General features: G+C 47.1%; 1 protein-coding gene across 1 annotated transcript in view; it reads left to right on the forward strand.

Moving 5' to 3' along the window:
* The first annotated feature begins 8,854 nt into the window (after positions 1-8,854).
* The window catches only part of LOC135448109 (protein AHNAK2-like), a 54,751-nt gene continuing 45,629 nt past the window's right edge, over positions 8,855-17,976 (forward strand). The window contains exon 1 of the mRNA XM_064713630.1: positions 8,855-9,210. Coding sequence (XP_064569700.1) covers positions 9,156-9,210 — 55 coding nt within the window. The 5' untranslated portion in view covers positions 8,855-9,155. The remainder of the gene's footprint in view (positions 9,211-17,976) is intronic.

The raw sequence follows: 17,976 nt of genomic DNA on the forward strand, positions 1-17,976 counted from the left end.
GTTGTGGCTTGCTGATCTTCATATAAGGCTGGTAATTTGCTCCATGGGTCATAATCAAACCCACAGGTGTTTTGGGCTCTGTGCCAGGGTCTCTGAGCCCCCTTAAGAGGTTCTGGCCCTCCTGGACAGCCAGAGGGATGTCCTGGGCTCCCACATCTGGGAAGTTGAGCCTTTGGTGTGCTCAGACGTCTGATCCTGCTGGAGTCACAGCCCTCTCCACTGTGACAGAGCCTGCTGAGCTGACAGCAAACAGCTCAGCTGGATGTGATGGAGGCTGCAACAGCAACATGGTCCTGCAGCCTCCTCTGTGCCAGCGTGACAGCACTGTCCCTCCTCTGTCCCCAGGCAGAGCTACTGTGCCATGTGAAAGTGCTCTGGTCTCTGGAGGAGAACACCATGTACCTCTTGGTCTCCCAAGGACGAGTAATTGTGTCTGCTGCTGCCTGTGGGGACCAGCAGGGCCTGTCTTGGCAGCCCTCACGTGTTGCTCAGGGCAGGTTTCCTGCTCAGATCCAGGAGCTGGAGGACAGCCACAAGTAGGAAGGAGATGAACACACCCTCTCAGGAAATGATAAAGGAACAGAGCAAATGCTTTTGTTTGTGAAACAGCATCATTTGGAGCACCATGAGAGCCTCCTTCCAGAGGCAAAGGCAAAGTGTGGAAATCTCAAGCAGCTCCTAACCCCAGCTTGAGCTGTGCAAGTCAGCTAACACTAGAAAGGATCTTAGTGCATTCTCACTTCTGAGTGGTGGCCCCTTTGGAAATCCCACTGATAAGGAGGGTGATCTACTTGTTATGAACTCATGTCTGTAAAAGACATTTCTTTTTCAAAAAGCCAGCATTGAGGAAGCAGGGGAATGATCCTGGCACGGAGGAAGCTGAGAGAACGAGAGAGCAGATGCAACATAGGCTGATGGAGTGGGAGGCACTGCTCAGGTGACACACACATCTGCAGCAGATAGAGAAGACCCACAGCAAAGATGGACTGGGCAGATTTCAGCACTGGGACAACACATGGAACCCTGAAGGTAAAGGCCTTTTTCATGTGGGAGATTGTTTTGCAAGGATGAGTCATGGAAGACTCACATCAGGCATCAAGCTCTGGAGCACAGCCTCTGGCAACACAGAAAGGAGAGATGCCCACCAGCCAAAGCCTTCTGCCAGCCTGGCCAGAGCCCAGTTCACACACTTTGCTGCTGGGTTGAGGGGTGCTTTTATGCAGGGCACAGTGCCTCTCCTACTCCCTGGTGCAGCCAGTGCTCCCAGGGCTCTCACACAGCGAGAGGGCACCTTCAGGCACCTTCTCAGGACATGGAGGGAATTGCTCTTCAGCTTCTCACCTTCCAGAAGTGTCCTGCAAACACTGAGCTACTCCATGCAAAGGCAGGTGGCCTCTCCTCAGCTTTGCTCTGTGACAAAAGGGTAGCTTGGACATGATCTCCAGGGAAGAGTCTGTGGTTACAGATTCCAGGTGAGAGCAGGTACTTCTGCAGTTCAGAACTAAGTGTCTGCATCTCTTTGCTACTCTCCTTGGCATTTTCTTCAGGCTAACTTAGGGATTTGCTCCTTGTTGGGGAATTCCACTTTTACATGCTGAGTTCTCCCAGAATCTGCACAGGACTCCAATCAGAAGTGGATAGAGAAGTGTAAGGGGTAAAGTCCTGAAATACTCAGCCCTGCAGTCTCTAAAATCCTTTCTATCTGGTCAGTGCATCTCATCTGGGTGGCTTTTGCCTGGTTAATGGAGGAGCACTGATCTGACCATTGTGGAAGAAAAGGCCTTCCTGCACTGATATTTTCTCTTCAGCTGGGAAGAGGAGATTGGGAAACAGCTATGGAAAACAAGCAGATTTTAGGCAACCAATACCTCTTCATAGCCCAAGGAATGTAACTTTGAAAAATGTGTCCTTGTAAAAGGGAAGAAATTTCTGTAATTGGTTTTCTGGTACTCAAATGGTTGAAACAGAACGAGATAAATGAACTGTCCTCACAACTGGACAAATCAGGGTATGCAAATACTCTCTTTTATATAGTTGAGGTTGATATATCTCACTCAGAAATTTTCAGATACATTTTAATGAAACTTTCAAAGTTATTTTAATAGAACCCTAACTAAGAGTATTTTTGGGTAAAACATTGAGATATTACACCTGATTTTCTCAAAAAGGAAGCCTGAAAGCAAGTGTGTTTTACTAGGAACATCTGTGCTGCACTTTAGCATTACATAGTGTGATGAGAGTGCAGGAGACTTAATCTGGCCCAAGTTTTTCTCACTGAGACTCTCTTCTGCCCAAGCCTTGATCTCTGCCTAGAGACTTATCAGGAGGAGGCTAAAATCAGACAGCAGAGAGGGGACTCTTCTGGAAGGTACAAAGAGCAATAGTAGAAATTCTCCAGGAAAAAAGAAAAAAGGGGAATTTAGGCAATTTGGGCACACAGGGTCCAGCAGCAAAAGCCAATGTCTTTACAAATAATGATCATGAATGGATCAGTCTCTACAGAGACAGATGCTGAACTATATTGAGACATCCGGTGCCTAAATAGCTTTGAACAGCTGGTCAGTAGAGCTTGGCCAAAAGAACAGCTGAGTCAGGACAGCAAAACATGGCCCTACAGAAATTCACTGGGCGCTGCATATTTTCCTCCTTCCCTGCCCCATGGGTGTACCAGTGCATACTCACTTACATGCACCAAATACACATTAAAAAAAGAGAACAAATGGCCATGACAAGATCCTTTACAGTCTCAGGAATTCTGGAGTCTCCACTTAGTCCAGCAAAATGGTGTGGTCCCAAGTTACTAAAGGAAAACATCTCAAGCTAGAAGGAAAACACCAGTGTAAAGAGTTGTGCCAAATTTTGTTAGGAAAGGTCCATTTTTTCATGCACCTGGACTCTGCACACTAAAGGCCAGTGCACCTGGGCTCCTTCTGCATCAGGGATGCTGCAGCAGAAACTGAGGGTGCCTTGCATGTTCATTTTGGATATGTGCACAGCTCCAACACTGGTGCAAATCACGGACATATTTAAAAGGGAGGGATGGGCCTGGGAGGCTGAAGTTGAGAAGGGTATTATTATTTTTTATTTCAAGCAAAATATTTTAATATTTTTTATCTAATTTTTCCCATGTACAATTATTAGCTCTGCTTGCCTGTAGGAACAATTTCAGACAACTTCTAAACTTGCTTCTAAGTTCTCTGTTCTGTTCTTGCTGTACTGCTTAAAAGTACATGGCAGGACATGGCAGGAATGAGTGACACCCATTTGGCTCCAGGGAACCTTGCTGTCTGACTTTCCCACTTCATTTGTGCCAGAAAAGGTTTGTGCATCTGAGATGAGAGCAGATTTTTACCTTGGGGGAGTGATGAGCTGAATGTTACTGTTGGAGGAGATTGTGCAACTCAGCAGATACCAGATCACAAAAGTGAAGTGGGAAAAGTCACTGGAACTGGTCCATGTCATGTAGACTAAAACCTCCAATCATCTAGAAAGTTATGTAAAACACTCTAGGAAAAAAAGCACAGAGTCACATAAAGAAAACAAGAGACTCGGTAATTCAGGAGATGTTGCAGGACCTTGAAGATCTCAAATAGCTGAACTGGCCAGAGTATAAATCCAAGCAGAAGACACCTGGCAAATAAGAATGGGCACACTCCAGGAGGCCATGGAAGGGGAGAGGGAAGGCTGAGGAGGGACTAGCTGAGCCTCTTGTTGGACATAGAAATGTAAACATGTTTCCCAGGGCAATGCATCTCCCCTCTGATGCCAACAGACTTCAGTGGAAAAATCTCCTGCCACCCATTTCCCATAACTGCCCATGCAGTGGCAGCTCCACCTGACCAATAACCAACCACTGAGGGTCAATGGTAAAGAATATGAAGACACTGAGAGCAAGAAAGAAGGGGATGAAGAGAGAGGAATGTGGCCCCTCAGAAGAGCAAGTGTATTAATTGGGATGCAGAGCACACACGCTGGGATGCACGTAGGAATCGAGGCTGGGAGATTGCTGTGCAACCTGGAAAGTTCCAGTGCAGAGTGACAGCGACATCCATGCCCATGGGGACAAGGGGGCTGCTCCCAGCTCAGCAATGTGCTGCTGCAGAGCAGCTGAAGGGCTGGGCAGGCACTGCAGGCATACACAACCAGCCCCGCTGGGAGCAGATGCCGGGGCTGAGCTGCCTTCCCCAGCTCCCAGCTTCAAAGGCACGAGCTTTGCTCCCTATGTTCTGTGCAAGAATTTGAGGATCAGGGAGGCATTCAGCCTCATTAACCTTTCAGTGGTATGGAAACTGCAGGGCAAAAGGACAGCTGGAATTCTCCCTCTTGTACACACTGACCCAGGGCATAGCCATCTGAACACGCGGGTGTGTGGGGACATGGTGAGGGCTGACATTCTGAGGAACTGCTCAGGATACAGCATAGACCTGCTGGAGGGGCTCCAGAGAAGGCCACAGTACAGATCAGAGGGCTGGAGCACCTGTCCTATGAGCACGGGAGTTTCTCAGCCTGGAGAAGAGAAGGCTCCAGAGAGACCTTACAGAACCTTCCAGAGCTCCAAGAGAGCTGGAGAGGGACTTTTCACAAGGGCATGGGACAAAGGGGAAGGGTTTCAAACTAAAAGATTAGATATTAAGAAGGGGTTTTTGTATTGAAACTCATGAAATACAGGTTGCCCAGAGAGACAGCAGATGCCCCACCCCTGGAAGTGTTCAAGGTCAGGTTAGGAGGGACTTTGAACCACCTCATCTATTTGAATATGTCCCTGCTTACTGCAGGGGGTTGCAATATATGACCTTTAAAGAGCCCTTCCAACCCAAACTATTCTGTGATACCTGTAGGAAGTATATTGCCAGCCCCTTCTTTCTGGCAGCATTCATATTTTTGGCAAGTCTGTGGTGTTATTACGAGAATCGAGGAGATCAGGTCTGTGCCCTAAGCTCACCCTGCCATTGTGCTCCTGCAAGGCTGCCCTCCTCCAGCACCACAGAGGGAACAAGGTGTGCCAGGCCAGAGCCATAAATCCCACTGGAGGAGTCTCACCTGTGAAATGAACTGGGTCACACATCCAGAGGAGGGAGTTTCGAACAAGAATCCCAGTGAAGTTATTGTATTGCTATCCAGGAAGGACAGACAGGACAGAAACACAAGCTCATTTGAAGAGCCATCTTCACTTGTGCTGCACTGTTTGGATGAGCTGAACTGCAAGGGAAAAGAGTAATTAAAAAAAACCAAGTAGGAATGAATGCAGAAAAAGAAATCTCTGAACAATTTTGGTGTACCCATTATTTGAATTGTCAAGATCCAGAACAGATGTGTTGACTCAGCTTTAACAATGTCAAAGTGCAGGTTCAGCTGTCCAAATGTAGGCAAGTTGTGCTCTCTGAGACAACCAGGATATGCTGCCTTGCCTCTGCTGGCCTCTCTGGAAGGGGACAGGTTTATCCTGGGTGCTGGGTTGGATCTGCCAGCCATATGTTGATGTCATGAGGCCCTAAGTTACCTAGGATGGGCATCAGGTAGTTTTGTGTACAGAAGAAAATAGAGAAACTGGACAGAATCCATCCTCCAGGCTCCTTGAGCAGTAATGGACAGGTGTGTGAGTCTGCAACACCCATCTCTAGAGGAATCTCCCTTCACAGGTACATTTCTCTTTCCAGACACTATTAAAAAATCCTTGAAAATTAACTTGCAATGGTAATGTTCCCCTTGAAAAGCTAAAGACATTTCAGTTACTCTCTTCCTTAGTCATGCAAACATATCTCACTTTTGGGTCTTTGTAGACTCAGCTGGAAACAAAGAGCCCAGAAATGCCACACCACCAAATTCTGTCAGCCAGTGATTGCCTTGCTCTGGGACATTGCTGTGTTGGTGGCCTGGTCCCACTCAGCCTGGTCCACTGAAGGGACACAGAGCAGCAAGGTGAACAGCACATGGAAAAGGCTCTCAGACAGGCAGTGTTCCCAAAACCACCCATACCAGGGACTGCTCCTCCCTCACCACAAATTTTCTGGGGTATGAAATGTCACGAGAAAGGTCTGGTATTGTCTTTTTATCTTATTTTTGTTCACAGCCCCTGAGGGAGCATTAGCACTTTGCAATTGCTTTTGCCTGTTCTTCTGTCATCTGTGGATATTTCCATGACACACTTGCCCCGAGGCCATCAGACTCAGCTGCCAGCCCTGGGGGCATCTCCACCTGGCTGAACTAAGGAGCAATGCAGGGAGGACATTTTCAGAGGACAAGAGGCTTGGATTTTACAGGGAAAGGGCGTGATCAGAAAACTGTAGCATTAGCCCCATTCCCAGGCTGGAAGTGCTTGCAGAGGGCAGCAGGAAGGCAGGGAAGAGCCCAGGGAGCACAGGCTGAGCTGTGGCCCTGCAGAGGGTGGCCAGCAAGTCTCTGTGGTTGTGCAGTTCTAAATCTTGGGTGCCTTCTATCAGCACCCCAGACCTTGTTTCAGCACAGACTGCGGTGACATCTGGGCCATGGGCAAGCAGCTCGGATTTATGGCATTTCCTTCGGGAAGGGGCTCTCACTTTCCCTTCACTGCATTTGTGAAGACTCTGAGGGAATGCATTCAGCAAGCAAGAGACACAGAGCTTTCCTAATGGTGTCAAGAAAGGATGTTTTCCAGATCCAATGAAGCTCCATGTTTATGTCTCTGAGGTAGGGAAAATGTGAATCCAAACCCTCACCCTTGCAGAGCAAGCTGAGAACTGAACCCAGACCACCAGCATGCCAGGAGAGTGCTCCATGGACTGGTGTGTTATGGCAAAAGTGGGTACCACCCCTAAACCACTGCAGCTGGAGAAGCCCAGACCTGCTGCCGTGGATAAATTAAGCTCCAAGGATACCTAACAAAACATCTCTGGAGATGCAGCAGCTCAGCAGGCTCAGGAATCCATTTGGACTGAATTTCTCCTGCAGAGCAGCCCCCTCTGGGCCTGTGTGGGAGAGATTCGATCTCTTGGGAAGCAGAACCAAGGTCCCTCCAGAGGATATTTGTGTTTAGCACAAGGAGCAGCCCAAGCAGAGCTGGGGTGCCTGGCAGCACAGTGCTGTACTCATTTCTGCACGTATCATGCTTCAAGCTCTGAAACCTCATTTCAATCTAGTCCCCAGCTATGGATCTCCTCCAGGTCCTGCCCTTCTGCTCCCTGTGCTGGACAGTGACACATTGCTGCATTCTTTATCCTGCACACTTTCTGCATTCCGCAGGAATTCACTACTGATACCAGAAGCAAAAATAAAGCTAACCAAAAATATCTGCCCCAAGAGGTATTTTGGCTTTCTAGGTGCAAACATATGGCTGAAATGAGTAAATAGGGAGATCTTCCAGCTGAGTTGTTCTCCTGTGTGTGCGTGCACATGTGCTTGTGTCTGCATTTTTACTTGAACTGTTGTCATCTTCACTAAATATTTTACTATGCTCAAAAGCTTGTCTTTAAAGGGCTTTCAGCAGTAGGGAGGAACACATGGATTTTTTATTCCTCTACTGCACTAAGAATAATTCACTTGTCAGATACCACACTGCTCTCCTGATCAGCTGGTTCTGCAAATAGAGACAAACCACATCCTATGCACACAGAGAATCCCTGAGTCACCACTCTGCCTACTGATCCATCTTCTCCATGTTTGAGCCAGGACAAGCTGGGGCCTTGGACTGGCTCTGCTGCTCAAGGATTTATGCCATCAGGCACAGTTAGCACAATATAAAGGTTAGAGGTACAATTAACAAAGTATGGTTGGATTACTACAGTCCTTTGGCTGCAGTGGGACACAGCATGAAGCTTTTATTCTGTAGATATCTAAAGCCATAGGAGCTGAACCCTGGCCTCAGAGGCCCACAGACCTGACTTCTGGTGGAGTCCCCTCTCCTGTGATCTTTGAGACACCAATTCCCCACAGAGCTGGTGGGGCCAGGCTAGCTGGAGTCATGGGGATTGTGCTCCTCAGGACAAACTGAGGGCTAGGCATAGTCTAAGGTGAATGCCAAGCAGTACAGCCACACTTCGTGCCTTCCTTGCCATAAATGCCAAGGAAGCCAACTCTGGCATGAAGCCTTGAAGTCCCTTCCCACCTTGTGTGCTTCACCAATACCACTGTGATAGCACAGCCAGAAAACAGGGGTGATGGTATGGACACATTCACATTTAGCAGCACTGCTGTCTTGGCTCACCCTGGCTGCTCTCATCTCTCCTCAGCCTCTAGCAGGATCAGGGAAGCTTGTCCTGTAGATCTCAGTGGGCACTGGATCAGACCCAGTGCACATTCTTGCACAGCAGCTGGTTTTGGCCCCAGGCTGGTTACATGTGGAATGGGCAGCATGATTTTCCTGTTTTTTAATGAAATGTCTGAGCATTATAATAAGTTCAACACAGAAAGTCTACGTATAATTAATATAATTTATATCTTGTTCTTTTTAATTCTTGGTGGTGGTAAGTATCTGGCCATGAATACAAGTTTGTTTCCAAGATGTGTCCCAAACCCCTTCTTCAGATGAGTGTCCAGGGTTTAAGAATGTAATTTGAAACAGATCAGTGGGATTCCCTTCTGCTGATTTTGGGGTGGGGGATGTGTGGAGGGGTTGCATCAGATCTTGCTGACAGCGAGAGGAAAAGCCCAGGGTGTGCTCACCCTCCTCGCCTGCTCCCGTGCATCTCCTCAGGGAGGATGCAGAGCACTCCCAGCCCCACGCAGGCACTCCCAGCCCCATGCCCTGGCTCTCCCCATGCCCAGGAGCCTGCTGGGCTCTCCTGGCAGCGTGGCCTCTCCGCTGGGGCCCGGGGAGTGCAGCAGCCAATCGGGCAGTCCTCATCAATCTCCCTGAGTGTGCTCAGACTCTGCGAGGAACATCCTCACTCACCACTCCTCTTCCCTCTCTGCAATGACCTGAACTCAGCTCTGCAAGCAGTGAGGCATAATGCAATGCAGGGCAGCCCGGAATAATCTGGTTGGCATCCAAGGATGTATATTCACTGAGAGGCTGGGGAGTGTGTCAGCATTTAGTTGCAGTCTAGCTGCACTTTTCCTGCAGCACAGAATCACAAAGTCTCCGTCTCCTCCTCTGGATTGGGACTGATTCTGCACCGGGATCCTCTGAAAAGACAAAGTTTTCCTCTCTTGTTATTGCTGTGCCACCACAATCTACCAAGATGTGTGACTGCTTTCATCTAGTTCTTCCTAACTGGCAAGGATCTCCAGCCAGTGGTGGGCTTACGTTTTCTATACTTTTCTGTATTCTGCTTCTGCTTCCCTGCGCTCCGCTCGCTGCGGCTCAGCCTCCCCGGCAAGCCCTGCAGCTGCTGGGGTGTGGCTTTCCCTGATGCTGCATGAATCAGATAAGGAAAAATAGAGTTAAGAAAAGCCTGTCCTTACCTCCTCTAAACTTTCCTGCACATGTCGAAGCTATGCTTAAAGAAGCCTTTGACTTTGTAAACAAATTAAATTCAAGCTGTGTCTAAATGACCTTTTTTTCAGGTTGCATGCCTTAATTCACGAGCTTGCCCTTCATTTCTCAGAGTAGCAGGATTCCTGCATGATCCACCCGGCATTTACAATGGCTAAGGCTGTGCTGTGCAGTGTATGTTTGCAAATTCAACGTGTCCTGTGCTCTGTATTCGGTCTGTTGGTTGGACAACACGGCACTCTGGAAGATGGGATTGTTTTCCTGGGTTTCCCTGCAGAGCAGGGGAAAATTAGCAATTTAATTTTTTTTTTAAAGGGGAAAAGATACACATTTTAATATAAAATATTGCTGAAGCAGAACAGTGGTGACTGGAGGAATGAGTCTAAAGAGTAATGCAAAACAGTGCTTAGCTGGCAGAAGAGTATCAATAAATTACAAATCTGCTCTTTAGTTTATGCAGAGATTGACCTGTTTTAAAACAAGCAACTTGTAGTCTTAAAGTTGTGCCTACAAAAATGGCAGGAATCTGAAATTTCTACAGTATCTTTTTCTCCCTAAAATATACAAAAAACTATGTTTATCTTCATTCTGCAATAAATTTCCTCGCTATTTATTCTGGTAGAAGTTATAATCTACAAAACACAGTCTGTAAGATTTTGATCGTCTAAAAGCAGAGCACTTTTTTCTTTCTTTAAATGCCTGATTATTTCTGTTCTCTTTTGTAAATAGTTTAGGATTATATTTTCCGTAACAATGGAAAGTCAGAAATTTCTTGTCAGACTCTGAGTCCTGTTATTGCCTAAGTTGACTTGTTGGAATCAAGGAGACAACTCAAGGAATAACTCATATCTCTCCACCCAACAAGAGATACTTTCTGACTCTCTGCTGGTTACCTGGTGATTAGGTAAACCAACTGAATCACTATAAGGTTATAGGAAATATTTTAGGACTACACTCTGACAGGATTTAAATATGATTTATTCAAAATATATTTGACATAGTTCTGGTGAAAATATTATTATAAATGTGACTTTTCCAGCAGTAGTATTTTCCTAATGTTTGTCTGCCTGCACAGATTTACTTGTTTAGCAAACAAACTAGTTTTGTGGTTCTTACTTCTTTTTCTGTTTACCACATCAGAGACATTCTTGGGACTTCTAGGTGCTACCTAATAGAAACAAATACAACCAAAGCACTAACAGAGCACTCCACCAAGCCAGGCTTTCCTCACCAATTAATGTTTGGGTTGTTTGTTTTCAGGCTTTTTTTTTGGCTAAGGAAATAAAATTCCCCCATGCCATGAACCTGGGTTGTTACTTCCATGGTGCCAGTTTTCTGATGGTGTGAAAGGATTCTGTTGGTGTGTAAGAGCAGCATCTCCTGCACGGGGTTGTGCCACGGCACCAACCGGCTCCTGGTGCCCGGGAGGTGCCAAGCAGGATCAGGGCCATGGCACCTACAACAAGATCTGTGCAGGGAAGGGATGCAGCAGGGAAAGGTGGCTGGATGTGAAATCTGACAGGCATCTGCTTTCCAAACAGCTATTGCTGATGTTTCCCGACAATGGGTTATCGACAATGGGTTATCGCCCGCGGAGCTCAGGGCGTGGCAGGGAGAAGCAGCTCTGTTTGTCTCAGACAGGTAGGCTGGCTGGCTGCCCAGGCATGTGATACGGGCTTGAGAAAGGAGTATCAGCGTGGTGATGAGGCAGGATCATCTGAGCAAGGGTGGGGAAAACCACACCATGAATCCCACATCAAGCAGAGCGTATTAAATGCCTCGTTTCCTCCCCAGCATGGAAGGGAGGCTGGCTAAAAATAGGCTGGTTTTGTAAGCTCCTGTCTCTGCCGGCTATATTCACTGCTCCTCCTTTAGCTGACTGTCATGATGACACAGGTGAGAAACATATAAACAAAATTTGCCAGTTTTCTTTATTAGCCAGGCAAGAACAGGCATGCACTTGGATCTGACATCTGGAGGAGGCTGGGAGCGTCTTGCTATTGTTGATGAACATGAACATGGATAATTTTTGAGTCAGAACAACAAATAAGGAGAAGAGAACATCTCTATCAGCAAACCGTGGCAATTGGCCAAATCCTAAAATATAGGTCCTTCTGGCACAAATGTTTTCTAAACCTTTTCTTCACCTTGTTTTGGGGCATGATCTAAATCCCCAGGAACTAATGGCTGTGAAAGACTCCATTCACTAAGACACTGGAGCAAGTGTGTATGGTTTCCTAATTGCCACCAGATTGGAGCAAGGGTCAAAATAAAACACGTACCTTAGTCCTTTGCTGAATGGACACCTGGATCCCAAGACTGCTGCTTCTCAGGTGCCATGTTGATCTTTGCACGGTGTGGGAATAACACAGCTGAGATCCTGAGATCAGCTGGAGCTGTAGAAGTCCCTGGTCAGGGCTCCACTGCAAGCTGTGACATCCAGAGAAACACTACAAGTACAGTGACATCCCTTCTCCTCTGTTCTTGTCTGCCATGCCAAAGGCTGTGTGTCCATTCCACCATATGAGCTGCTGAATATGGTCCACAGATTTTGAGGATCTAAACCAAAATGCCAGCTCAGTTGCACTTTTTCTTAGAAATATTTTCTCAAAATGTTTGACTTTGAGCTGCAACAGCATCTATTCCAGCCCCATCAAGAGACAGAGATAAAAAAAACCCTGTAGGAGCCAGACTCCCAGCTTGGGTGAGGAACACCTACCCTGGCTCTCAGGAGAAGCTCTGACCTGACACACCAGCCTATTTAATTTTCCCCCCTTTTACTTCATTCAGTGAGTACATTGTTAGAATGACGAGCAGTTTCAGTTTCAGCAGACACTCACTCTCTGCACAGTAATGCTTCCCAATATCTACTCTTGTTCTACCCATGGTGACACCAAAATAACTGTGGTGCCAGCACAGACTGAAAGGGAATCTGATTCATCTGGCTCTGGCAGAGAGCTCCCTGCCAGCATCATGAATCAGGCTCAGTAAATTGCATCCCTCTGGCCTCTCTCGGTCTTCCCTCCCTCCTGACTCATCTTCTTCCCTCCAGAGTTTATATTTTTAGTTATTAGTTTCACACTTCTATTTCCAATGGCTACGCATGGGCTCGTTGGTGACTTATGAGCACAAGTGGAAAAGAAACATCGGCATGACAGAGCCCCACAGGCAACAAGGCTTTCTTTGTCCATGGCCTGTGCAATGAAGGGTTTGCTGTTCTCCATCAAGCTGCAAGAAATGGGGATGGTATGTACCCGCCAGAGGCACAGCACATTGTGTTTGCCACAGCTCCTGATTCATGTGAGGAACGGACATACCCCAGCAGCAAACCAAAACCAGCTGAAAAATGTTGATTTTTCTTTGCTGCTGCATTTCAAAACTTAAAGAAGGAAGATCAACAGACATCTCAAGTCTGCTTTGGTAGTGTCCTCCTCCCTGGGCACCAAAGCATGGTGCATTTCACCCAGCAGTTTGGGCACCATCTGTTTCTGTCCAAGGCTTCTGGCTGCAGCAGCCTCTTTTGCAGGGCTCTTGTTACTGTGTGAGAGGTGGAAGAATGTGAGCAAAGGCCGAGGAGAGCCCCCACGAGCCAGGGCCTCCAGGGCTGCTGCTATTGCTCCGTGTTCTGCCACCACCGGAGATAAATGACACCCTTGGTTTGAGGTGGGGGCTCGCTGCCAAGACAAACACTCAAACAATCAGCCAGGCTGGGCTTGTCTGCACAGAGGAGTGGCTGCAGAACAGCTCTGCATCCAAGCTTGCAGCACGCATGGTCACCAGTGCCAGTGCCCTGTGCAGATGGACCTTGTGTTTTCCTCCTTTCCGTGTTTCCCATGGCACAGGGCACTGCACCCTGGTCCCAGCCACAATGCCACCCCCAGCACATCTGTCCTGTAGTGTCTGCCAGTGCAGCCACCAGGGGTAACCAGGGTGTGTGGGGTGCCTGGGGCTGCATTACTGAGCAGTGGGATATCCCCATGGGATTTTGGCTGGCAGTGAGGCTGCAGGAGGGTTATGTTTTATTTTCTCCCTGGTCTAACTGAGAGCACACCTTTGGGGTTGATGTGGCAGTGCAGGGGGTGCAGAGAAGGGATAATAAGGTTAATCAGGACCTCCTAGAGCCAGTCTGATGTGTAAGAAAAGGCACATGGAGCTGGTATTCTATTCTGCAGGAGGGAGCTTTCTCCATCCTGGCCAGCCCACGCTTGAGTGCATTCACTGTAGGAAACTCAGGGCCCCAAACTCTCAAACACCAAAGGAATAACTATTTCTCAAGGATACACCCCTGCCTTTATGGCAACACAGACAATTACATAACTGTGTCCAGTCATGAGACACAGATGAGTTTGAAAATGCCAATAAGATTCCAATTTTTCTAGCCTTAAGCCTCTGTACTTAGTAGTAGTAGATGTTACAACTAAATAGTAGTGTCTGTGTACCAAAACTTGCTGGCATAATATTTTGTGTTGAAGTATCTTGAGGGCCATGAGAGTTGCACAAGTGTAACCTTTCATTCCTGTTTCTGCAGCAGTTTGCTCGCACAGAGCCTCACCACGAGGACAGCAGCCAGGTCTGAGGTTGCACTAATTAGTCCTGGCTGGGCTTCCAGTTTTCTTTAGTACATATTACCATTAGATTTCTATCAGTGTATCTTCCTCTGTCAGAACAGGCTGTACAAAAAAAAGAAAAGAAAAATCTATCTAGTTGTTAGAATTACTGTGGGAGAAATATTAGTAAATTAATGTTAGCAAATTAATTGTAAATTACACAGGTGCATTACACATACACTCTTCTACCTGCATTTAGAATACATAGAATACATAAGAGACAAGAAACAAAACTGTTTCATCTGTCTTTCACTGCCATGGAGCTCTCCATCTCACCTCAATACAAACTTTTCTTAATGAAACACACGGCTGGGATGGACCAGCAGACTAATCCTGTGTGAGAACATGATGCACACTTATGGGCCAAGAAAATTAAAGGAAACAGCCCTACCACCTTCACCCTTTTTTAGGCACAAAAGGCACATACACTGCACGATCTGGGAAGTTTTCCAGGCTTCTATTTTTTTTTTTTTAAGTTCATGACACACAGCATGAAGCAGAATCCTTTAAGCTACTGTGGCATCAGATGTGTTTCAGGAGAGGTGCTGGGAATGTGGATGAATGCAGAACAGATCAGGTTCTCCACACTTTTGTTTTCAAGGTCTGGTTTGTGTTGTGGCTAAAGCTATGTGTTTAGTTTGGACTGACAACCAACATCAGTAAATCCCTTTGGGACTCAGCAATAGCATGAAAGGGAAAATCTATCCCCAAATCCTGAGGGACTGGAAGCTTGCTGCCATGGGCTGGAAGGGGAAATGTGATAGCCCCAGTGAAGCCAGTGCCATATGGAGTGGCTTGTCACAGACATCTATATTTCCTCTGACCCTATTCAACAAAACACCAACCCCAAATTTGACACAATTGTGGCATGGGAAAGACTCTGCACCCATTCTGTGGCACCCATTTCCCTAGAGGGATCAACATTCTGGTAAGACACAGACAAGAGACAGGGACTTTTCTTTTTATTTTTTTTCCCACTTCTATTGCTGATTTTGAGCCAGTAAAATCAATGTGGGGTTTCACCACAGAGCCACGGGGAACTGCCTTTGAGATCATTGCTGCCTTCTTAGTGCCTCACCCTGCAAATGATAACCCTTGTTTTTATTGGGCTCCTACAGTTAATTAATGGCTAAAAAACATCTGGAGAAGGTTGAAGTAGGTAAATGATGCAACTTAACTCCCAGTCTGATGATTGGTATCGCTGTTCCCAGACTACAATCTCTCTTTGATATTGGAAACAACGGCGAGAAAGATGCTGATGACGGTGACATTGGGTTTGGCTCTGGCTCCTGGAAGGTGCAGTCATCTCATATCTTATGATCCCAATTACACCAGCAGATTTACTCTGGATTCACACCAGTGTAACTGGAAAAGGGAGCTGGACCACAAAAAGCTTTAGCAAATGGGGATTGCAGCTATGATTAGAAAAACAAAAAGGATTACAAGAAGGTAAAGAAAAAGATGGAAAAGGTGGGTCAGCATGGATCTGAAAGAGCTGGATCTGAAGTTGTTGTAGAGAACAGAGAAATCTGTGATCTGGCCCAACAGTCAGCATATCTGAGCCTCCAACAGCTGTTCTCTGTACTACACAGAAGGGCCAACAATATCATGAGAAGAGAGAAGCACATGAGGAAGAGCAGGAGGAAATATGAGATCTGGAAAGAGCCACACAGATCCCACCCATCATCAGAAAGGCAACAGTGGCATTAAAGGGAGAAGGAAGAAAACAGCCTAAGAAAGCTTTGCCATGAATGATCATTAAATGATGTCAAGCAACCTATAAACAGTCTCAGGAAAAAGCTAAATAGCAAAACTTTTTTTTTTGTCTCACTCCCTTCCCCTTTCTGTCCTCCCCTAATCCAGAGTGACCTTAGGAAAACAGCACAATAATAGCTGGGCTCCACCTAATTTGGACTGAGGATAACTCACCTCCTCCCTACCCTATTTCTAGTTCTTTGCTTGACTTGTGTCATGTTTGTCTCTTGCACTCTGATCTCTGGTATGTGCCACAGCAGGAGAAGTAGGGAAAGGAGAGATGTTAACCTTTCCCTTGAGAAGCAAAACATGAGTGGTGTGAGGGTGAACACAGTGCCTTTTCTTGGCCACTGAATAAGGCAACCAGAGAAAAAACCTGCCCTTTGCATGTGTCTATCTTGATTTCCAAAGGGGAAAAATAAATAATATTCTCTCATAAAGGAGAATATATTTCTCGCCACCATCAATCCTGCAATTAAACTGAACTTTAGCAAAATATTTGCTGGGTTATGTAATAGGGGCGGATTACAACAGGCTGCCACATGGAAACTGCAGCTTTAACCCCTGGACAAACTGCCTTGTGGTAGGTAAAGATAAGTGACATCATGGAGCTGTAGGAACAGTCAAGCTCAGACAAACCTTTAAAATACAATTTGATGGTCCATCTGATAGAACAACTCCAAATATCTGTGGCTGCTTTTCTTCCTGATTTTCTTGCCTACACACAGCCTTTCTGTCTTTCTGCTATCTCTCCCTCTGAGCAGTGTCAGTGCAGCTCCCCCATTGCCCAGGTGCTTCTTTCTCAGGCTCCTCACTCTTTATGGCTGCTGAGGATGCCCTGGAGGTGTTCCTTTGCACCAATGTGTTCATTTGTCATCCTTTCTATGTCACAGCCATCCCTCCTGCAGGTGTTGGTGGCTTCCCCTCTGTCACCTGAGCCCAGTGATGCGTGCCAGGACCAGGAGCACAGATGTGGCAGTTTTGGCTGCAGGGCACTGCAGATAACAAGGTACAAAGCCTACTGTGATACAGACCCCAAGCCTCTGTGTCTTTTCTGATGTTCTGTACATCAGCTGGATGAACCTGCCACAGGCAGAGACCACCTTCCTTTCCCAGCACACCTCCAGCACAGGCTTTGAACTCTCTCTAGGTCTGACCAGCTATTATTTGGGCAGCACTTACAAACTGGAGAAGCAGAGCATTGTAGCTAATTAGCCGAGCCAGAAAGGCACAAAGGACGCTTGAAACAGAAGAGAAAACAAACAAAGCCTTGGCGAGGACTCAAAGGCAGGGCAGGCTGGCTGCAATTGCCGCTCAGCGCAGAGAGGCTCCTCAGGAGGGCTCACAGAGCCATGGGACAGGAGAGCACCCTTTGGGAAGGGCTCACACCATGTGAGGCGGGGTTTGGAGCCAAAGCCAGCCCTGCTGGCCCCACCCAGGGGCCTGGGTGCATGAATGACCCAAAGTAAAGCACCTCATCCATCCCAGCAGGGACAGACACAGTCAGCAGGACACGGCACCGAACCCTGCCCGCGGCTTCCAGGTAGGAGCTCCCCTCTTGCAGCTCATCCTGCTTTGCCTCCCCTGCCTTGCTGCCCATGGGTGTGAGGAGAGGCACCTGGTGCCCTCAAGAAGATGTAGTTTCTGGCTTCTCTGCGCACACACACCACATCAAGACTTTCTACCTGCATGTTAAGGTTCTTCTCTCTCTTTTCCCCGGCTGCTGGGGTTTGAAAATCTTGTTGGATGTGTGCTAAGGGGGTAAACTGGTTTTATTTCCTTTCTGCCTGGTATTGCTGTCATGACAAGCAGAGAAAAGTAGGATACCCTCTACCCTGACAGAGCAACCAAATTGCTACTGGGGCATGTACATTTGCTTTCTTTACAAATGCCTGCAAAACAGAGAGTGGCAAGGAGCTTCTTGAAATGGTTATGCATCATTGAACTTAACTGGCACTCACCCAGACCCCCAGATGGGGGAAGAGGAGCTTTTTCTAAGCCCTTCCCACATTCTTGTGCAAATAGAAAGGATGAATGATCACCATCCCCTGTGCCAGACAGTTTTCTGGGCCAAATTCACACACAAGGGTAGGAAAGCCAAGGGGAACTGAAACTGGTGAAGCTCTCCTTTCCTTCCGCTGCTCGCAGTGACTGCTTTTCATATGTTCAAATCCTTCTGGGATTGCTTGGACTGACTTTGTGTAA

Source organism: Zonotrichia leucophrys, chromosome 5 (genome assembly GCF_028769735.1).
Source record: "Zonotrichia leucophrys gambelii isolate GWCS_2022_RI chromosome 5, RI_Zleu_2.0, whole genome shotgun sequence".
NCBI classification, from domain to species: domain Eukaryota; kingdom Metazoa; phylum Chordata; class Aves; order Passeriformes; family Passerellidae; genus Zonotrichia; species Zonotrichia leucophrys.